Source organism: Ammodytes marinus (assembly GCF_949987685.1).
Source record: "Ammodytes marinus genome assembly, chromosome: 3".
NCBI lineage: Eukaryota > Metazoa > Chordata > Actinopteri > Uranoscopiformes > Ammodytidae > Ammodytes > Ammodytes marinus.
The window spans coordinates 30,951,243-30,974,764 of record NC_137232.1 but is presented as its reverse complement, the minus strand read 5'-3'; the positions used below and the strand labels follow the sequence as shown (position 1 = coordinate 30,974,764).

The 23,522-nt window shown below is 41.7% G+C and overlaps 1 protein-coding gene across 1 annotated transcript in view; it reads left to right on the top strand.

Annotated features, from left to right (window-relative positions):
- si (sucrase-isomaltase) overlaps window positions 1–23,522 on the top strand; it is a 78,727-nt gene that overhangs the window by 6,284 nt on the left and 48,921 nt on the right. The window contains exons 7-17 of the mRNA XM_080053622.1: window positions 1,411–1,582; window positions 1,966–2,065; window positions 2,912–3,024; window positions 3,137–3,262; window positions 7,396–7,527; window positions 7,852–7,971; window positions 10,756–10,869; window positions 11,427–11,511; window positions 12,146–12,263; window positions 14,055–14,226; window positions 15,784–15,900. Of these exons, the coding sequence (XP_079909748.1) occupies window positions 1,411–1,582; window positions 1,966–2,065; window positions 2,912–3,024; window positions 3,137–3,262; window positions 7,396–7,527; window positions 7,852–7,971; window positions 10,756–10,869; window positions 11,427–11,511; window positions 12,146–12,263; window positions 14,055–14,226; window positions 15,784–15,900 (1,369 nt within the window). The remainder of the gene's footprint in view (window positions 1–1,410; window positions 1,583–1,965; window positions 2,066–2,911; window positions 3,025–3,136; window positions 3,263–7,395; window positions 7,528–7,851; window positions 7,972–10,755; window positions 10,870–11,426; window positions 11,512–12,145; window positions 12,264–14,054; window positions 14,227–15,783; window positions 15,901–23,522) is intronic.

The following is a 23,522-nucleotide window of genomic DNA, read 5'->3' as shown; positions in this document are numbered from 1 at the left end:
TTTAACACTACTGGTCTTGCATATCACTGTGTTCGGTTAGTCATTGATTGTCATTTATAGCGAATGGAAATTGTTCCTGACAGGCAAACAGATGTTTATTTTATAAAAGTGTCAACACCTTCCTCTTTTGCTCTCATAACCCTCTCTGTATCAGGCAACGTGTGTGAATCAACGTGCTAGCTTTGTAGGTCAGATTTTGGAATTGATTAAATAATCTTTACAAAAAAAAGGAGAATCAAGAGGTGACATTTGCTGCTCTGCATAATACTAATGACTTTTTTAGTAAAGGACAGCCATAGGGCATTGTCTAGGAACTGACTTAAAACGTGAGGTCAGTGTCGGGAGTGCTGCAAGTTACAGGAATACAAAACCAAACACCAAGGCCACCTAATTAAATGTGAACACTTTACAGGTCCTTCTGGAAAGTGCTTTAGTAAAATAGCTGACTTTATTTGCTAATTAAGGATTTTATATAAGAGGTCTAGAGGTTGACAGCAACAGCAAGTATGGTTCAAGGCTCTATCATAACAGGTGGTAAAAGCTGAATGCAAAGAATTTGTCAGCATTTGTAACTAAATTGTATTTGATAGTTTCATAATTTGGCTTACAAGTGACAAGAGTGATACAGTAAACATTTACTTTTGTAAACCATAAACTTTACACCACTTCATTAGTAAGTGATTAGTATAATTTCCCCAGATAACAACATTATAATTGATTGAGTGTGTGATATGATTATGATTTTATAATCATTCTGCTCTTTGACCTCTCCGGCTGGTGTGTGTATGTGTGTGTGGGCGTTCTAGTCTTGTAATGAAGGCTTATCGTAAATATAAATGTTCACTGGACACATATAGCTACTCTTGCATGATTAAAGACTATTAACATTAGTCTTGACATTTTAGTATATGGGGCTTTGTGTGTGTGTGTGTGTGTGTGTGTGTGTGTGTGTGTGTGTGTGTGCATGCCTGTGTTGTAAATTTACTGCGTTCACAAACTTCACTTGTGTATTCTGTTTCTTTACTTTAGCAGCTGTGTGGACCTAGAACAGGCTTAGTATTTCAACAACCAGTGTATGTTTTGAAGGCTAGAGAAATGCTACCCAGGGGGCTTATTAGAGCTTGATGGGATGGTCTGTCTTCTCCCAAGTTGTTCTTTCTTTAACTCCCAACTCCTCCACACGTCCTTGTCTCACTCCCCACTCCAACTCCCACTCTCTTTTTCTCGATGCATCTCACTCCCTCTTTCTTTCATAATTCTTCGTCCCTCACATTATCTATCTCACCTGCTCCCTCTTTTTTCCTCATCCAGTTGCTGTCTCACATTAGTCTGTCAACTCACTTACATGGGGTGACACGTTGCTTTGTTTTGTTTTTTCTCCTGGTCTCTATTTTTTGTGACTACATTCAGGTTTGACACCACAATGGCTCCACTGGTATTTGCGGACCAGTACCTGCAGCTGTCTGCAAAGCTTCCATCGCATAATATTTATGGCCTGGGAGAGCATGTGCATAGACAGTATCGTCATGACACCAACTGGAAAACCTGGCCCATATTCACCAGAGATGCATTCCCTAATGGGGTGAGGAGTACAAATACAGACCCAGACACCCACAATCCCCCCCACACCCACACCCACACACCCACAAAGGGACAAGATTGAACAATAAATCACCTTTTACTGCCATTGATATTTGAAAGTATCCATGGTTTAAGATATGCTTACGCATACATTTACACTGTGCGTCTCTATCCATACGTCAATTCATATAATGCAACGTGTTGGGTTTCTTTGGTTGCTGTTGTGTGTGTGTGTGTGTGTTTGCATGTTTACATGTGATCCATACATCCTTCCCAAAGGGCTTATAATGTAATGCCTTGTAAGCTCACTAGGTAGTGAAGTCCCTCCTGCACCTCACACCTCTTGTCTCTACATCCCTGTGACTGCATCTGTCCTACCTGCAGGGAAGCCATAACCTCTATGGACATTATCCCTTCTTCCTGTGTCTGGAAGATGAGAGTGGTAAATCATTTGGGGTTTTCCTCATGAACAGCAATGCTATGGGTAAGGACACGGACACACACCTCACTCATTAGGGAAGAACACATACAGATGTAAGAAAATATAAAAAAATACACTTAGCAAACATAGGCACTATGCATACAAAACATGAGGACAATAATACCATTAGAAAATGGTTCAAGGGCACATGATACATCACTTCCCTCCAAACACACATGGATGTTGCCTCCATCAATTAATTGTGCTGACAATTCAAAAGGGAATATTGCATGGCTGTTTTATTCTATGGAGGAGATAACTGAAAGCAATGGAAGAGCTGGCCTGCTGACATGTTCTCTTGCTCTGTCTATATAAAATAGTTTTCATCCTTAGCCATGACCCGTGAATGATACACACACTATATTGCTAAAAGTATTGGGTCACCTGCCTTGACTTGCATATGAATTTAAGTGATCTCATTCTTAATCCATAGGGTTTGATATGACATAGGTCGACTCTTTGCAGCTGAAGAATGGTCAAAAATTCCCATAAACACACCTAAACCTTGTGGAAAGCCTTCCCGGAAGAGTTGAAGATGTTAGAGCTGCAAAGGGTGGGACAACGTCATATTAAACCCTATGTATTAAGAATGGGATGTCACTTAAGTTCATATGTGAGTCAAGGCAGGTGACCCAATTATTTTGGCAATACAGTGTATGTGATGTGTGTTAAAATCCAAACAAAAAGTTCTCCCTAAAATATAAAAAAAGGATAAGGAAAATCCTCAAAAATACTGTTAAAATATTTGGTTCTCAGTTGTTTGAGAGGGCATCTTAGGGTCATGAGAATAGTAAAACAGTTATCAGGATTTAGTGTGCAACATTTCCATCCCGGGTGTCTCTTTTTCAGAGGTGACTTTGCAGCCTGCTCCTGCTGTGACCTACAGAACGATTGGAGGAGTCCTTGATTTCTACATTCTCTTCGGAGACACACCAGAACAAGTGGTGCAGGAGTTCCTGGTGGTGAGGCGCAAATAATGACTTGGCACATAGAACAAAAAACAGGAAAGGTGTTCGGGGCAGGTCGCCATGGCACAGTAGATGCATTAACAATATGCCCAATTGTGTTTTCCAGCTCATTGGCAGGCCTGTCATTCCTCCCTACTGGTCACTGGGCTTCCAGCTTTCTCGGTGGGACTATGGCAGCCTGAGTGAGGTCAAGAAAACAGTTGAGAGGAACCGCGCCGTGAACCTCCCATATGTAAGATCGTGTCCGGCTTTCTCTTTTCCTATTTCTAATTTTCAACAGGCTGTGATTTTGTATTCATATTGTGAGGAACATGGAAAATACCCACTTTTACAAATATTATCATATTACTAACCATGATATATCATGGATCACAGGTACATAAATGTCCTCACATCTGTGCACTTTCACAACTTAATAGTATCAGCACTAGGTTGTAAATCAGAAATCATACCTAATCTAATTTCTTAAAACCGAGCTAACAAACCCAGATAAAGTGTTTGAGCTGAGCCTCTGCGGCATGTATACAGCCAATGAGACTGTGACAGGCCTAGGCGCTCTGTGACACAGTCACCCGCCCGAGGCGTTGACCTGGAAGTCGAAAAGCATTGCTAACGGAAAAACAACAACAAAGATAGAATTAGAAATGTGTGCCTGCATACAGCAAGGAACGCAATGTACAGAGCTGTAAAGTTATCCATCTCACCGCTCGACATGGTACTAGTTTGCAGCTTGCTATCTGTGAGAGGCACGCTAACTAGATGGCGTCTTGCTAAACTTTAGCAGCCTGCTAAATATTAGCTGCATGTTGGCAAGTTATGCTGGGCCTACACTACACGACTCTTCACGCGATTTGACAGTCGCAGACAATCTTCCAATGTCGGACTGAAATCACAGGAGTCTTGCCGGAGTTGTGGCGCAGCCGTAATCTCAGTCATTTGGTGTAAGGTGGTCATCCGACCCGATTTCACTCAGTTTTCGATATTATCAAACAGGTTTGATATTATCGTTAGTTTTAAGGGGTTGGCTCAAGCAAAATGACGTAAACACTGTCACACTCTCTCCTGCACCAAGCATGACGCAGGAGGAGCGGCAATAGTCGCGACCTGTGTTTGCCTGTGAGGCACTTATTTCGGACACTTTTACCTAGTAGCCTCGGCTGAAGAACTAGCTGACAGCTGCACAACTTTAACACTGTACCGTACAATGTAGGGTTAGGAGTTAAAGTTATTGGCGGAAGAGATCAGCAAATCAAGCTGGTCAAATAACTAAAGGAAGTCCACCGCTCGGAATATTGAATTAACTTTTTTTAAATTAAATAATCACAATTGCGGTTGCGGAAATAATATTAATCTCAAAAGGAATCTAGTTGTAGTCTTGCAATATGAGACCCCCTGTCTTTTCAAAATCTCATTCTGTGACAATGGGACATGACAAGGCTTTTTTTTCTCTTTTGGGCTGGGAAGGTGGGGACTGGGGGGAGAGGCTGAAAGAGGATCAATACTTCACCTTGTGCAAACCTGGTTAATTTTTGAGCCATTCATTCGCTACTGTGTGGTTTCAGAAGCAAGAGCCCTAACCACTACACTATCTGTGAAGACGTGATGTGAAGGTTGAAGCAGGAGTTTGTCAGACAGTCAAAGTGATAGGGGTGGCCTTTAGCTTGGACAGGGTAATCCAGCTTTCTGTCAAATAATGGAGAGTCTGCTGGGCCTCTTTAGGTTCAATCCCGGGACAACTATTTTTCAAACATCACTAAATGTTAGCGCTGATCAAAGATCAATCGACTGAGTTCCTTTCATTATCTCACTCATCATGATCATAATGTTAAAACCACTCCCAACACCTATTCCCTTGTGAGACACTAGATAAATACCAGCTCTGGTTGACATTTTCTCGGGAATGAGCCTCACTGCTCATCTTCGTCTGGTCCTGCACGGTTGGTTACTAGAAGAGGCCCCTTCCACAGAGGGCATTGATATTTGATGCATTTTCTATTCCTTAATTACTTAGGTAAACTCCTGATTATAATCTGTACATGTTCCCATAAGACACTTCAACTGTATCACAACTCAACAACGACTGCACCAATCAAGGGAGCGGTGTGAACTCGGTCTTATTTAAAGATCAAATACAAACAAGTTCCTAGCCCATCTCAATATTTCACTCGGATAATCTCCAATCTCTCTTTCACATCCAAAGACATTAGGATGCAGCTGCTTCCTCTCCTGCTGTACTCAGGGACATATTTGATAACCATTAGATAGACCACAGAGGGCATTATCACATTCTCCCTAATATGTCTGGAGCTGATTACCATTAGAGGAAGGATCTGGCAGAGCCTTCCAAACCATCTGCTCTATCGATATGAAGTAGATTTGGCAGACAACGGACAGACAGAGAGCAAGCATAAAGTCGCACCATTGCAGAAAAAATAAGAAGAATGTGTTACCATTCCCATTGTCCTCCCAAGGTTTAGTAGCACATTAACCAAGTTGTTTGCACTCACGTCATGTCTCCAAAAGTCCAGCAAAGGCAGTTCAACAGACAAGCACTTTTTTTGCATACTGATACTCCCAATACAGGGCGATTTAGCCATTCTGAGATGGGAATATAGTGTGTTAGGAGGAGCCATACAAGTCATAATATGAAGTAGGGCCCGACGGATATATTGGCCAATTATAGCACTTTTTTTTTTTTTTTTTCGAGCAATCGTGTTGAGTGAGATGCGTTGCTGCCCCGGAGGTAGGCTACATGCATACCATTAAAGTTATAGCCTATTTACAGCAGCAGCAGGTGTGTTGTAATACGTTAGAATAATTCACACTTGACAGTTCCCCCTGACACCAATAGCAGAGTCACTGATGGATCTCTTGACTGTTAATAGTAATTTATATAATTTATATAGTGCTTTATTGGAGGTCATTCAAAGACACTTTACATCATACATATAGAAAATCATATTTATAGAAAAAGAAAACAAAATACAGACAAATTAAAGATAAGGTTTGGAGTGGAGTCAGGTGTAATTATGCTTTCTTAAAGAGGTGAGTTTTGAGTTGACTTTTGAATGAGTTTATTTAGTCTAAGATGCTGATTTATGGAGGGAGGGAGTTCAAGAGGGTTGGGTGCAGTTACATAAAATGCTTAATGTCTGAGTTTAAAAATACGTCATGTCACTTTAGACATATTTGAAACACTATATTTTTTTTAGATAATGCATATTTCAATAAATAAAAAGTTCCTGTACACCTATCGACAGTAAAAAGTATTTGTATATACTTAAGGGTTCAACAAAGTATTTTTTTTCAATATATATTTTGGGGATTTAAAAAAAAAAATCGGACAATTTAATCAATTTAATTATCATAATTTGACTGTGAAAATAATCGGCATCGGCACTCAAAAATCCATATCGGTCGGGCCCCAATATGAATATACTGCATTTTGAGTTAACGTCTGCAAGTTATGCACATAAGTGGAAGCACCGATGGGTACGTTTAAGAGGTATACAGAGTCATTTTTAATGCATTACATTCATGCAATATGCGAGTATGATTTTAATACATGGAAGACATGCCAGCATTTTAGGATCCCCAATGTAGCTTTGACTACCTAATGGCGTTTCTCCTTGTTGGAGTAGACGCATTAGCCTATTCATATATCATACCACTATATTATGTCAAGGCAAGACTAGGAAACAATTGTGTAAGTAAACTATTTGGACATTTCTGAAGTTGTAATACGTGATGTATTGCATGTGCATGAGGTTTCAATTAGGGTTGCAAACTTCCGGGAATTTTCAAAGTCCCATCAAGTTGATATGATGGGAATTAACGGAAATGTTGGGAATAAATGGAATAAACAGGGAATTAACAAAATGTAAGGTGTTCCCTTAAAAGGGATTTTAAATATAATTGGGGAACATATATTTGAGCATTAAAACAACCACATTTCATGCAAGTACCCTTGAGAATATTTATGTTATTCCTCAATCATATGCACATGGCACACTGCTTACTGCAGGGGTATTGAGGCCACGCCCCCTACATGCACTGTGCACTATTACATCACATGCACGGATGATTTCTAGAACACTGTTTTTTTGTTTTTTTAAATCATATTATTTTGCATGGGTGTCTGCATATGACAAACGAAAATGTTTACATAGTAATTTTTGGATGTACGACAGTTCATTTAAATTACCCCCATTTCCAGTTAATTCCAATATTTCCCAATTTTGAATATTCAAATCATTCCGCAGCTGAACCTCCCATGGAAAGTTTCCGGAGATGTACCTGAAACTGTCCGCCTCTTTGCAACCCTAGTTCACAATACAGTGAAATTGTTTTCTCTTTGTGATGCAGGACATTCAGTACACTGACATCGACTACATGGAGGACAAGAAAGACTTCACTTATGACAAAGTCAAGTTCACGGAGCTGCCTCAGTTTGCAGACTATCTCCACGAGAAGGGACAGAGATACATCCTCATCCTGGTAAGTAATTTGTATACTTGAGACGCGTTTACAGAACATTTAACCTTTAAACATCCCTATTGAAGTACAAAACAACAATTGACGTTGCATGTCTTGATCCCATTGTATTGTTTGGTCTCATTTTAGTCAGCTACACCAAACAATGAAACTTTTCCGTAGCTGAACACAGTGTTACACCCCTTGAGGCAAATGTGGGATTTGCGATTGGGCTACATGTCTACTATACTTAAACTTACTATACATGACATGTAGTTAACAGTAGATGCACCAAATTACTGTTTTTCGTTATTTCAAATCTTTACAAGTGTGTTCCTTTGTTCCTAGGATCCAGCGGTAGCTACCAGTAAGAGGGTAGGGAATACTGCATATGAATCCTATGACCGAGGGACTGAGAAGAATGCCTGGGTCACCGAATCAGATGGGACAACTCCTCTGTTAGGAGAGGTGAGCTACATTTGGATACAAGAGAGAACTGTAGCCTGCATACAGATACTTAATTAGAAACCTATATCCACTCGGGGCGCTCGGGGTGTAGTGGTTAGAGCCTATACCCCACCTTTAAAAAAGCCTATTCAGGCAGCTACATAACAATATGTAAACAGTGCCACAAATATCATCAAAATTGATTTTGGACCATTATTTAAGATTCCCCAAGTCCATCTATTCATTATTGTCAATACTATGTGTGCATGGCAGCTACAATGTTGTTAATCTATGAATAAGGTAAGGGAAAACTGTCTTGTATTTAAATGTTATAACATTGGTTAACAGACAACAGTGTTTGTTTATTAGAAACATAATCAATCCATGCATTTAATCCACTATGCATTAGCATTATTTCCAATAAGCAGTGTAATACAAAGATATAGGCTTAATTAACCATTGATGGGTTGAGGGTGATAGAGAAGCTCAGCGCATGAATAATCCATCACAGAAATCAGCATGCACTGGGTAACATTATAATGCTGGCAATATTCCTGCTGGATGTATTTATGAACCAAACTGATTCTATGACTCATTAAAATACAGCTGTGTTGTGGATAGGTGACATGTTTTGCCATTGAAAGTTTGGTCTTTTGCATTATACAATACATCATGCAACGTAAGCATGAATATATGCATCTGCTGTGGCTGTGCAAGTGTATGTCTGAATGGCTCTTCACAGTCTCCATTGAAACGTAATATTCCCTAATGGGAGTTCAAGCCTCCGGTATGTTATTTTTTATCCTTTCCCACAGCAGAGCAATGTGCTTAAAAAGCGTTCCCCTGCAGAGAGGGCTGGAGGTGGTGGGGGGGTGAAAGTCTATTGCTCCCATGCTTGTATGGTGTTGCTTTTGATTATGCACACGATTAGGCCCAGTCCCTCTACTAATCCCTTTTTTATGCTGTTTATAACAGGTCAAACATATGCATTGATTCCGCATCAGTGTTTAATCTTGAAATGTTCTGCATCATCGCATCACGGACCATGAGTGCTGGTGTGCGTGTGTGTGTGTGTGAATATTTTCTGTGTGCATCTATTTGTATCCATTTCTCTAAATAGGAAGCTATTCTTGGCTGTTTGTGCTGTATGTCTGTGCATGCATGTGTGTGTGTGTGATTATAATGGATGCTAGTTCATTTCCATATGAATGTTTGCATCCTCCTTGTTATGAAAACAGTGGGGTCTTTCAAAAACGACCTTTGTGGTTAGCAGTTTCGATGATAAAGGAGATACATCGACAGGCTGGTATTTATTTTGCTTTTAAGACAGCTAATTGCTTGCAAATGAAAGGATAAAAGCTTTAGCCTAGTAGTGGCCCATATGTTTTGGTGTGCAAGTAAATCATACCACCACCTCCCTCGCACAAATAACCATTTCTGTTCAGAGTCACAAAATATGGATGGGAGTAAACAAAGCAGCTGGGAGAGAAGGGAGTGTGTGTCGGTTTAAAGGTAGAAATGACTGACAGAAACATGGGTAGCAAAAAGAGGCAGGTGCAGGCAAACAGACAGTCACAAATAATAGATTAGAGAATATTGCACAGGGAGGCACATTTGCTTTCTTTAAGAGTGGTGGAGTGACAGGGAAGAACACAGGGACCGAAGGTAGAAAGACACTTTGGAGAAGAGGCAGGCGAGAGGGAGACAGAGACGGGTGGAGGAAAAAGATAGACAGACAGGTAATGGCATGGATGGGACGACTGACAGGACTGACACGCAAAGAAACAGACAAATAGACGTAAAGATAGAGTTTGATATGCAGCTAAAAGTGCCAGCAGATTTGCTGAAAGTGTTTGCCGGGGTTGTCAGTATTAGTAAGCAGCTGTACACGTCAGGGAAGACACAATCTAGAGTTAAAGGAAATAGGAAATAACTGCAGGAAAAATGGCAACATCGAGGCACTATCAATAATCTCTGACCTTGGCAGTTCTGACCACCTGCCAAAAACAACTGCCTATAAATCTTTGTGCGTGTGGGGCGGACACGTGAGCGTATGTAAGCATGATTCATGTCTTTCCCACAGACTGGGTTGTAAAGTTATTTGCAGTGGAAGTTTAAAAGGTATAAGATAAGCAACCTTGAGATTTATACGGTGCTCCTCTGAAGGTTTCAAATGCATGCACGCACACGCACACTCACACACACACACACACACACACACACACACAGACACAAGATCTCCGCCTTTCTCTGTGGAATAATACTTTTTCTCAATACATGTCATTAAGGACGACTTCTAACACACAGTCACGTCTAGAGATTTCTATTGCATTATCGATTTCTCCTCTCCTCTGTTCTCTCCCCCAACTTGTCTATCTCTCTATCCCCGTTCTCCTTTGCTTTCTCTCTCTCTCGCTCCCTCTCTCTCTCTCTCTCATCAATCCCGCCCCCACCCTTTGATTCATCTCTCTTCTGTTCTCCATTCTTTGTCATTTCCACATCTCTAAGCTGTTTTCTCTGTCATTTCCATGGGCCTATAGTTTTCGCTTCGACGGAGCTTGCAACACCTACGCCATCTTAGCTGATCAAGCAACATCATGTTGTTTACATGCACAGTACTGTGTAGGCTCGTTAAAGACATGTTTTTTTTTTTTTTTTAAATCAAAAAAATCAAAGATAACATTGCACGTGAAGTGAATCCAGTCAGCAGGAATGCTCTCACAGTGAAGCCAAACCAATGTTCTCAGTGTTTTTATTATTTTATTCAAAAACTGCTATGTTGCCATATCCCAATCTCCCTCTCAGGTGTGGCCAGGGGAGACTGTATTTCCAGACTACACCAGCCAAAACTGCATCGACTGGTGGGTTGACGAGTATGAGCGATTCTCCAGGGAGATCAAACACGATGCCCTCTGGATTGTAAGTCAATTCTAAAATACCTAAAATGACGATGTGTATTCAATGATTAGCTGTTCACTCACCGAAAATTCGCAAAATGAAATTATTCTGCAGCCAATTATGTTCACACAGGGGCAACGAGCTGATATTTTTTTGTAATATTCGTGGCAATTCCTTTACTGTGGGTGGAACACCGAGGCCAACAGAGAGCAGCAAACACAGGCTGACATAAAAAAAAAAAATGAATAAAAATCATATTACACGTTAATTATTCCCCAGCAGAAGGTCTGGAATTGGTTCAATCATTGCTCAGGCTTTTTGCTGCAGCAGAATTTCACAATTTTTTACTTCAAACACCTCAGCTCAACCCAGGTCACTTTACTAATGACTATCGGGGGAAGAAAGCAAAACGTTGGGATACGAATACATTTCCTTTTTCAGCAAGTTATCACTATGGTGAAGAACTCCTGGATTTCCAGCACATTTAATGGGATGCATAACAACGTGTTATTTCAGTTTAAAGGATGTGTTTGAACATAGAACCATATTTTAATCCGTGTTCTCTGATATCGTTGCAGGACATGAATGAAGTGGCCAATTTCAAGAAGGGATCAGTTAAAGGTTGTGCCGATAACAACCTTAACTACCCTCCCTACACTCCAAGTAAGACCGCCATGTGTCTGTGTTCTGGGCCATAATCATACTAAATACTTGCTGTTCATATGCAATTTTTAATATCCACAATCAATGTGTGTTCCTTAAAAGACATGACATTAGCCTCGACAGCAGTCTTAGTTTTCCCTCACTTACGTACCAGTGTAAGAATATAGTACTTAAATGTTACCATAGTTCAAAAGAAATAGAGGATGACATAGGCTTGCCTGTAGCTCAAATGTTGGGCAGAAGCTGATACATTTGCCACAATAGCTCTTAAGTTCAGGTCCTGCAAAAAAAAAAAAAAAACATCTAAAAATAGTGGGTCCCTAGTGAGGACCTTTGGAAATGACTCATATCGGCCACGTCTTTTATTCCAACTGTGTCCAAGACAGGATGATCATAACTGGGAAAGGCATGCTCCCCCGGTGCCCCTGTTTTATTGCACTCCTCCTTAGTCATCCTCTTTCTCCATTGCTCTTTCTGTCTCTCATTTCCTCATTGCTCCCGCATTCTATTGCAGCATATATCAATGTCTCTGTCCTTCTTTCTGTCCACCTTCTACCTTCTCTCTCTCTTCTCCGGCCATTACATATTATATATTTTGAATTCATCCCATAGCTCCTTTCCTCTCACCCCCCAGAGATTCTGGATGAGGTGCTGTACAGCAAGACTCTGTGTATGGATGCCAAGCAGGCCTGGGGGGACCACTATGATGTCCACAGTCTGTATGGCTACTCTATGGTGCTGGCTTCTGAACAGTGAGTGCACACAAAAACAGTTTAAAGGTGTTTGGCCAGCTATAGCGCTGTGGAGGCCTACTGGCTACTCCCCCTCGCCAGAGCAGTGAGGCAATGGACAGATTCAAAATGAACAGTGCAACGTCGAAACACTGTAAGACAGGAAATCTTTAAAAGCAAGGGTTCCAGAATCAGCGATAACTGAGAAGTGCTAAATACGCACTGAGCTAAATCATGGTCCGTGGCTCTTGTGGACCATTTGCAAGTTAGATCCAATGTGATAAGTGTAGAAGTATGCATTAATGAGCCTGTCTCCCAGGGTAAGTGAAGGCCCATTACTTACAAAAGTCTACAGTGAGGCATCAATTTGAGTATGGGATATATTTAACAAGATATGGAAATTGATGAAGCATTAAGCAGGTTAAGGTTTTTTTTAATAATGCTGTGTGCAATATGCATGCAGGTAGAACACAGTTGTTTGTTGTGTATCATAAGTCAGGTTATGCTAATGCCTGTAAATCCAAAGTCAAAAAACAAACACAAAAAACACATGAAAAGACTATTTTGCAATATGCACAGTATGGTACATCATTCATACTGTTTTATTTGGTTTGTTTTCTCATCTGTACTTTGAAAAGTAACTTCTTCAAAGGTTTCAATGGCATGTGGGTGCATGACATCCCACTGACCCACTTGGTTGTATACACAGAGGAATTTGCATTCAGATTTTTCTGTCACATAGAGATACATTGATACGAATATGAAAAAGTGTATATAGCCTGAATTTGTCAGACCTCACTGTACATTGTTGGGGCTTTCTGTTGCTCCCAAAATAAAAAATAAATAAATATATATGACCTTTTAAAAGTTTGCCATGGTGAATGTCTGTCAATGAAGCCCACCTCTTGTTTCTAGAGAACACATACTGACTGCAAAATAAATGCAGCTTGTTTCACTTATAGATGGTCCTAGTTCAGTAATGCCTGTCAAAACCACAAGGTATTACCATATACTGTATACACAGGTGCACAAACACGTGCAAAATGTATGCACAAGGGAAAACACGATACTTCACACCCACATGGTCACCCACATAAAACACGTTGGCACGTACAGTACATTCATTCACTGCAGACTATGAAATACAAGCCCTCAGAAGGCAACCTGCTGACTCACTCCTTCGATATTAAAGCTAGCTCATCTTTCTTTCACCTTTTCTCACTCCTGCCTGATATTGCTCACTCAGTCCACTAATTAAAATGTAGTATTGGCAGGAGACACATTTTGTCAACATCATAAGGGCTCCGAATTGTCATGGAAATCAATCCTGCTTCGATTCGCCTCATCAAATAAAATAACCATGAACAATGGGGGAGGAAAGTGCTACTAGTGCTGGCGGCTTTGTCCACATCTAATAACAGTCGAGCATGCTCATCTCTGTAAGGATACGTGTCGGTGTGTTTGATATCCCTTTCCCCCTTGTGCCGTTGGAGACACCCTTTCAACTCAATTCAAAAAGCTTTGTTGGCATTACTTTTTTTGAACTGTGATGCCAAAGCATTACATATATTATAAATAATAACAAATGAGAACAATGATACCCCTCCTCCCCCTCATGTAAAGTATTGTCTAACAATACATACAGTATATTACAATTTAGAACCTCCCCCCCTCATATAAACATGCATACACATTAATGATAAGGCGTATGACTGTATAACAAAATATGTTCAACAGTAAGAAATGTATGTGGATTGCTCTCTGAGGTTATGACATGTAAATACATACTGTACTGTACTCTCCGTCCCACAGTGCTTTGCAGCGTGTGTTTGGAGGAAACCGTAGCCTGATATTGACCCGCTCCTCCTTCCCAGGCGTGGGGAAATATTCGGGTCACTGGCTGGGGGACAATGCTGCCAACTGGAACGACATAAAATGGGCCATACCTGGCATGCTTGAGTTTGGGCTCTTTGGGGTTCCCTATGTGAGTAGCAAACCTTTTACAGAAGGACAAATATGGTTCGTATTACGTGTAAATGAACAGGTTTTGTCAGGGAAGTAATACATGTTCTTCCTGGCTGCTAGAGTTTTCAGTTTTTCACTTGAGCTAGGGATACAAATATCAAATAGTAAAACTGAGGGTTTTAGGACTTTTTTCAAGCCTTGCTTACTTGTGCAGACAAGTGTGATTCACAATTTTGTATTGGAGCTCTCTTAACTTTGAAATTGTTATAGCACACTAAAGAAAAAGTAGGGTTTGGTTGCCCATACATCTAGTGAAGATAAAAAATACAGTCTGGTTCATTAGAAACATGAGTATCATTCCATGTAAGGCTCAGATGCTCAGACAATATTCATGAAGAAGACACTAATGATATGTGTGTAACATGCACAATATTGCAAGAGATCTTAGAGAGTTAGAGCCAACCGTAGCTCACTCATTGTGTTTTCTATTTTCATTAAACATGTAGTTTTGGCAATCGAATGGTTCTCTCATTTGCCTCTTTAAAGAGGATTCAGCTGCTAATTGAGATCTATGCTCCGGCGTAAGCAGAAATACAGAGGGGCAGGCAAGAGAAAGTGTGTCTGGAATCAGATCCATTAAAATGTCTGGAAGAACACTGGTTCTCTTTGTAGGAACAACCACTACGTTCAAAAACAGACTTGTAAAAAAAAACACTGCTAGTCTGTACCCAAGTGCATCCTAGTGTGTACTTGGGTGTGTATATGTAGTGCACAGACTGCAAACAGTGGTAAGAAAACAACAGGGGGTTGAATGCAAACACACACACACACCTCCAGCTGTGCACATCATGTGGTCTTATAGATGCCAACTACATCCTGGTGGGATAGTGTCAAGCAGTTTTTAGGTTATTCAGCGTATGCACATGCATGCACACACAAACAAAACAGAGAGAGAGAGAGAGAGAGAGAGAGAGAGAGAGAGGGAGAGACATAAAGAGAGACAGCAGGAGGAGTGGGATTTGGATCGATCTCCTTCCCATTGAGTCTGTTGTAAAATGTGGCCAGTAGTAAACAATGGGAAGCAGGCAGAGTGTCTCTGTGGACCGTCCTTTGACTGAAGTCTCTATCTTGGACTCCATTGTGCAATTAATGTAAATAAAGATCACAGTCCAGATATGCTGCCCGCCTGTAAATCTTGACTTGAGTTAAAGTGACCAGGCCGTCAAGACATTTTTAAAAGGCATTATTTGGCCAGCTATCACGTCGGTGGCACTTTATTTTTTTACTACTGAAGGAGATTTGTTGACCTCGGATTCAGTTGTCCATTTTATTTGTGAGGGGTGCCTGGGTTGACATTTATGACGTTACATAGAGCTACATTGTATTCCTACCAGTTTCAATATACAATCATCGACTGGAATCCACAGCATCCACTTGTCTGTGAGTTTGTCCAATACCATGTCTGTATAAGAGCTGTAGTAGCCCAACACACTAAATCTAACATGTTAAGACGTTAATAGAAATATAGTGTATGTCCTGGTTAAATGTCAAGCTGTCCTCCCCTTGTGCCTTACAGATCGGAGCGGACATCTGTGGATTCTTTGATGACTCCAGTGAAGAGTTATGCCGTCGCTGGATGCAGGTGGGGGCTTTCTATCCCTTCAGCCGGAACCACAACGCTCAGGGCTACAAGGTATAGTGTAAAAGCACTTTTGTTCTACAATTCTAATATTAGACTGTCAGTCTTCAGAGTCATGTGTCAGTATCACACAGCCACTGTTTGGTCTAAAGTGCTGCAGGGTATAACCCTTCATTTCCCAAACATTGTGTAGGTGGTTAGAAATAGAAACTTTGTGCCGTATCCATGGAGAGTGTCATCATACCGGCATTAGTTGTTGGTGTGTTGTACATTTATTTTTAATATTTTAACTAGTGGTGGGCCGTTATCGGCGTTAACGTGCTGCGTTAACGCCAGACTCTTATCGGCGATAAAAAAAATATCGCCGTTAATCTCTTATTCCACCTCCTGTTCGGCTCAGGGAGCCAGTCATTTGTACAGTTCAGCTTAGACTCGGCCGTAATGCTGCTGCTGCACACACACACGCACGCACGCACGCACGCACGCACGCACGCACGCACGCACGCACGCACGCACACACACACACACACACACACACACACACACACACAGACACACACGCTGCATGTCAGAGACGAGGGGCGAAGCTTCTCTCACACACCCACCGCTCTCTCTCTCTCCATCACTTGCCCACGACACAATCGGGTATTGGAACGCAGGGTGGGTGTGTGTGGCCACCGGTCGCCACGTGACTATAAGTTTCCAAGTTTTAAACACTTCTATCTCTTCAACGTCAACGTCACCGTACCCGAATCCTAAATATCCCCATAGCAGACGCTATATTTCATCGGGGGGAAAACTTTGTTTTGCGCCACAGTTCGACTCGGCCGTAATGCTGCTGCACACACACACACAGACACAGGCACACACACACGCTGCATGGCAGAGACGAGGGGCGCTACCAAAAAGACGAGAGGAGCGGTTGGAGCAGTTGGAGAGTTTAGAGACACATGCGCGCACATTTATTTACATAAAATCGCAATCGCAGTCACTTGTGCAGTTATGTAAAATGTTTCACTAAGGAAAATGACAGAAAAAGTAACGCACAGTGACTTTGATGAGTAACTTTAATCTGATTACTGGTTTGGAGATAGTAACGCGTTAGATTACTCGTTACTGAAAAAAGAGGTCCGATGCCGGTAACGCGTTACTATGTAACATCTTGTTGAACATTATTTATTTTCATCACCAATTATCATAGTAGAACAGCTTCCTCAAGCAGTTTGTGATGCATGTTGGAAACAGGAGATGAGCCCCTGGTCTGATGCGCCACCTGGCTTGAGAAACACGTTCTCAAAGACTTACTTTGAGTCATTATTTAGGGAGCACACACATATTATGAAGGAATTCAAATGAGCCATTTTAATCTAGATTAATCTATATTAATTCCAAAATTAATCTAGATTAATCTAAATTAAAAAAATTAATCTATGCCCACCTCTAATTTTAACACTGGGAATGTTGAAAAGCTGCTACAAAGGGTTTCCTGAAAGGAAAATGTTGCTAGCTCAGTGAAGCTAAGTGCCAGTTTAATACAAAAAAAAGGTTCAGATTGTATTAGGAAAACATAATGTTAAGAGTAAATTACTTTATAATACAATGGGACCATATGGCAGATGAAGGCCAATGTATTGTAAAGTATCAAGGCAATTTCAGTTATGCTTAAGTGCCCCCGCCCCCACAAGCATCAGAACCTTAATGGACCCTCTTAATGAGTGTCTCTCTCTCTCTCTCTCTCTCTCTCTCTCTCTCGCCTTGGCAGCATGTGATCTCCTCCCTAGTGTTTTTTGTCTGTGACCTTTGAGTGTGATGATGAGTAAACATTAGAATGGAAGTGCTACTGTAATTGACCAACCCCACAAAAGCATGAAGGGAGAAATGGCCCCGTCATCGGAAGCAATGGTGTGTCACTTCTGTAACTTCTTAGACATGGCTCAATACCACACCGCCCCGTGCACACTGCTTCAGCTGTTCTCTGTTACAGGGGATACGTTAGGTATTTCCAAACACTTTCTAGGCCACACATTCACAATGACAGCCACTCTTAATAAAAACATTTATTAAAAATAACCTCCAAATTTAAATGTCACATGACAGTTAAGAGCACATGTCAAGAGAGACACAGGAAAAGCAGATGTAACACCTTCTTGGTTTAGCAGATTTAAATTTCAATGTAAGACAATATTCTGGGCCAGATTGTTAGGTTCGACTTCTAGAGCAGGATGGATGATTAATGAGACAACACAGTAAGTTTAGTTTTATGATGTATTAGTGAAAGATTTATCAATAACAGTAGAGATCTTCACTGTCAACATATATCTTTCTGACACAATAGAAAAAAACACATATAAACAAATAAATCACATAACCTTGGGCCCAAGTAAAAAAAAGGATAAAGAAAATGTACCCCGGGGTATTTTAACTCAGACCGTATGGTGTTAATCACACCAATAAGTTATGAAAGTTCCGTAAAGAGTTCTCGTTGCACGGTATGCAGAAGAGTAGTGGCGTGCGAATCCTACCACTAGTGCAGGGCATTAGATAACTCACAGTCCAAAGAATTTCAACTCAATTCACTCATCACAGTGGATCCTGGTTCAGTAGTAGCTCGCCATCTTTGGACTGGATGTGGATTTCGAACATCAAAAGAAAACCTGACCAAAGGGAAAAAGAACACACTGGGGCTCTCCCGCAGCATCAAAATGGTGCCCGCGTGGCGGCGCGAAACAACAAAAGAAATTAGGTAACTTCACGTCTATCCAAAAAGAACAGCGTCGCTCTGACAGTTAGTTAGTTTGAGGGTATTCTGATCAAATTCAGTAAACAAAACAGTTGCTTGTTCGGTTCTAGCTCGGAGCATTAACGACAACGTGTGTTTCTCTCCGTCTCATCTCTCTTTCTGCGCAACTCACGGAACTCTCATGTAAACAACTACTCGCGCTTTACAGAGTTCAGAGTTCATACGTAAGAGTTTCAAAATAAAAGGCACTTATAATAAAATCAAGCTAACCTTTTCATACACTTAAAACAAAAAAGAGTTCTCTTAGTACAGCATTTTGAATAAGTATAGCTTTCATTAGCCCTACAATAAATGCTTTAGTAGCCCTTATATTGACAGGGTTACACCCTCCCCTCGTGAATGGAGGCACGTCCCTGTGCTCCTATTATGTGGCTGTCTTGTAATAGGGACAACAAGAGAGGTAAGGGTTTGAGCGTCAAATAATGGATCAGCACTTAATGACTTTACAAATGCAGTGCTGAGACCCTGGAAAAGTGACTGAACCACTTCTATTAAAGGATTTCCAAACTCTACATAATGCAGTCTTTTTGGCTTTGATCTCTGTCTGTTCGGGCGCTTGATCGCTTCATCAATCTCTTCTTCTGACTCATATGGATGTGTCGTGTCAACGTTAACATCATCTTCAGGGACATTATCTGTGTTGTCAGGAGAAGGTAGCTCAACCTCTCCAGCAGGCAACTCTGAGTGCACAGGAAGTGTAACATCACTGGTGAGAAAGTCACTTCTGTCTGTGCAACTTTTATCCAAGATTTCAGGATCTGTGGTATCAGATGGATTTGCTATCAAGGGTTCCTCATCCACGTCCGGTGGAGTCCATACATCAGTTTCTGTAGTACACGTTTCAGGAAGGAGAACAGCATGTTCAGCATTGTTTTGCTCATGTACAACACTGTTTGGAGTTGGATCTGAGTTAGGCATCATACTGAATATAGCTGATTCGACAGTTACACATCTTAGGGGATAGGATTCATCATCATCCGATTGCTCACATTCATTGTTTTCATTTTCATTTCCTGGATTCTGACGAGTTCTTGGCCTTTTTACCACTGGTGGTGGTGTTGGTTCTTCCGGAGTGCTAATAGGCAGAAAGCCACAGGGTAGCAAAAGATCCCTATGTAAGGTGCGCAAAGGGCCACTTTTTGTCTCTGGACAAACAGTGTAAACTGGGAGATCACCAGCACGTGAGACAACCACATGTACATGTGCCTCCCATTTGTCAGCTAGCTTATGCTTTCCCCTTATTCGCACATTTCGGACTAGCACTCGGTCACCTGGTTCAAGGCTGGAGTCTGTGACTTTTTTGTCATACCTGAGTTTGTTGCGCTCAGCAGATTTTTGCGCATTTTTACTTGAAAGTGCATAGCTCTCTTTCAGGCGATTTTTCAAGTTGTGCACATACTGTGAATGGGACAGAGAATGATCGTCAACAGGAAGTGCAAACACTAAATCTACAGGGAGCCTCGGCTGCCTACCAAACATGAGCTCATAAGGAGCAAAACCTGTGACCTCGTGTTTTGTGCAGTTGTATGAATGAACGAGGGGCTTCACATAATCTCGCCAGTGAGACTTATCCTTGTTATTTAGAGTGCCCAACATCTGCAACAGTGTTCTGTTGAAGCGCTCGACCGGGTTTCCTTTAGGATGATATGGAGTCGTCCTCGTCTTATGTATTCCTGCCATTTCACAGAGCTCTTTTATGGTACGTGACTCAAAATCTGGGCCCTGATCACTATGGAGCTTCTCAGGAAACCCATAATGCACTATGAAATTATCCCATAAACATTTGGCAACCGTGCTTGCTTTCTGATTAGGGGTTGGAATGGCAAGGGCGTATTTGGTAAAGTGATCTGTTATTACCAATATATCCTTTGTGTTACTCCGATCGGGTTCAACACTAAGAAAGTCCATGCAGACCAGCTCCAATGGCCTACTTGACTTTATATTGACCATTGGGGCGGCCCTCTCTGCTGGAGTTTTCCGACGCACACAGCGGTCGCATGTTTTGATTTTCTCTTCAACTGTCGACAACATTTTTGGCCAATAAAATCTTGCTCTCACTAAATCAAGAGTTCGCTCCACACCCAGATGACCCATGTCATCATGTAAGCTTTTGAGCACCGATGCTCTCAAATCTATTGGTAGCACCAGCTGATAGGTGGTAGTGTTGTCACTTTGTCTTTGTCTGTATAAAACTCCATCTTTGAGTTCCAACTTTTTAAATTCTCTCAACAGGAAAACAAACTCAGGAAGCTCTTTTCTCAACGAAGGTGCAGGTGATTCGCCGGTTTTTATCTGAGTTATTATTTCTCTGATGCTGGGATCGGCATTTTGCTTCTCTGACAGTTCAGCGAGTGAGAAGGAGGAAGCAAGTGGCAAACCGTGGTCATGCTCATCTTGAAAGCTCAGGGGCAAAACATCAGCATGGAGCGCTAGGGACTCAACTAATGCAATACAATGATCAGGGGAGCCAGACTTCTCAGCAACAGAGTAAACATCGTGCCTTTCACAGATGGCTTTGACCACCTCTGGCAGAACCATCTCAGAGGTCTGATCATCAGAAAGGTGATTGGCAGCGAACTTACTGATCCTCTCTTGTTCTTTTTGAGAAGCATAGTCACTAGCTAGTTCGTCGTGTGGTCGTCTTGACAGAGCATCTGCATCTATATTCTGCTTCCCAGCCCTATACTGCAGCTTAAACGAAAAGGTGGAAAGCGCTGACAACCATCTATAACTAGTAGCATCGAGTTTGGCGGTAGTCAAAATATAGGTGAGGGGGTTACTGTCAGTGATAACGGTGAAATTAGCCCCATATAGATAGTCACTGAATTTTTCTGTGACGGACCACTTGAGTGCTAAAAACTCTAACTTGTGGGCTGGATACCGAGCCTCACTTTTAGACAACCCTCTACTCGCGAAAGCTACCGCCCTCAGCTCACCGTCTTGCTGTTGATATAGAGCTGCACCTAACCCAGTAGTACTTGCATCTGTGTGGAGCAGATATGGCAGTTTAGGGTTTGCAAAACCTAGAACAGGGGCTGAAGTGAGCTTTTCGATTATTGAATCGAATGCTTGCTGGCAAGAGGGGGTCCATCTTTCACCAAAAATCTCTTTCGGCTGATAATACTGAGCAGAGTTAGCTTTGAGTGATTTCTGAGCAGAGTTTGCTTTAAGTGTTTTCTTGTGAGATGGGGGATATCCTGCAGTTAACTCATTTAGGGGCTTAACTATCTGAGAGAAATTTTTAATGAATCTGCGATAGTACCCGCAAAACCCCAGGAATGATCTCAACTCCTTCAGATTTTTTGGCTTTGGCCAGGTTTTCAGGGCTTTAACTTTCTCCGGGTCAGTTTCAACGCCGTTTTGTGAGACTATGTGGCCCAGATAGCGGACGGAAGACTGAAAAAATCTGCATTTCTCAGGGGAGAGTTTCAGGCCATACTCCTTCAAGCGAACAAGGACCCGCATCAGTCTCTCCTCATGCTCTTCCAGGGTGTCTGAAAAAATTATTAGATCGTCAATGAAAACCAGCACCTCTTTTAGGTTCAAGTCTCCCATGCAGCGTTCCATTAGCCGCTGGAAGGTGCTGGGGGCATTTGTGACTCCCTGGGGCATCCTGTTGAATTCGTAGAATCCCAGAGGACATACAAAGGCGGTTCTCTCCTTATCCACTTCCTCCATCTGGATTTGGTAATACCCTGATTTTAAGTCTAAGACGGAAAACCACTTTGAGCCAGATAAGACGGAGAAAGCCTCTTCCAAGTTAGGGAGCGCATACGCGTCTTTGATTGTCTGTGTGTTGAGTTTGCGATAATCGATGCACAGGCGGACTGAATTATCACGCTTTCGGACAACCACAATGGGGGACGCAAAAGGGGATTCAGACTCTCGAATCACACCTGCCTCAAGTAACTCTCTCAAATGCTTCCGTACAGCATCAACATCCTGAGGATGGATTGGTCGGGCTCTTTGTTTGAAGGGTGTTTGATCTTGGAGCTTAATGTGATGTTTCACCTTACTGGTGTGACCAAAGTCAAGGTCATGGTGAGCAAACACCTCAGGCATTGAGTTTAACTTTTGTGTTATTCTCTCTTTCCAGTCAGCAGACAAGGGAGAGTCAGCAAAATCAATGTTAACATCTGAGCTGGGTTTGAGCTGGTCTGTTGCAAGATCAGATGTGTTGGGTTCACCTTTGAGTGGTGTCACTTGTTGAACAGCATTTATTTCAGCTATGACTGTTTTAGGTGGGATAACAACATCATGCTCAGTTTCATTTTTGATTATGACAGCCATTGTACCAAGCCGCTTTGTAGGTAAGGTAACCAAACAACTTGCCACTAGCAGCCCCCCAGGTAAGGACGGAGATGACGGCTGCTCAACAACAGCCCATTTTTCATTAAGGGAGCCCTTGACGGTAAGCTGTCCCTCCAAAGCGATTGTACTTCCAGCAGGAATTAGCTTTGGGTCCTTCCCTGATAATTTCACTGAGCCCAGGTTTCCATTTTGTCCATGTTTGTGTCTGATCTCCAGAATTTTTAGAACTGCTTTGTAGCCACACTGCACTGGCAGGTTAACATCATCAATTTGAGGAGTGAGGACTGAATACAACACGTCAAGTGTGTTGGTGCCAATGAGGAGCTGCTCCTGAGCTTCCTCTCTCATGTCAGGGACAACCAGGGCCAATGTTGGAATCTCGATCTCCTGCCCTACAAACTCTTTGGGGAAACTGATATCTAACTCTACATATCCAAAATATGGGACTTCCTGGCCATTTGCTCCCTCAACCTCCAATAAATCATTTAATGGTTTGATCGGTTGCTCCTTCAACATTTTTTCATAAAGAGACAAGGGAACTGTTGTGACCTGGGACCCTGTGTCT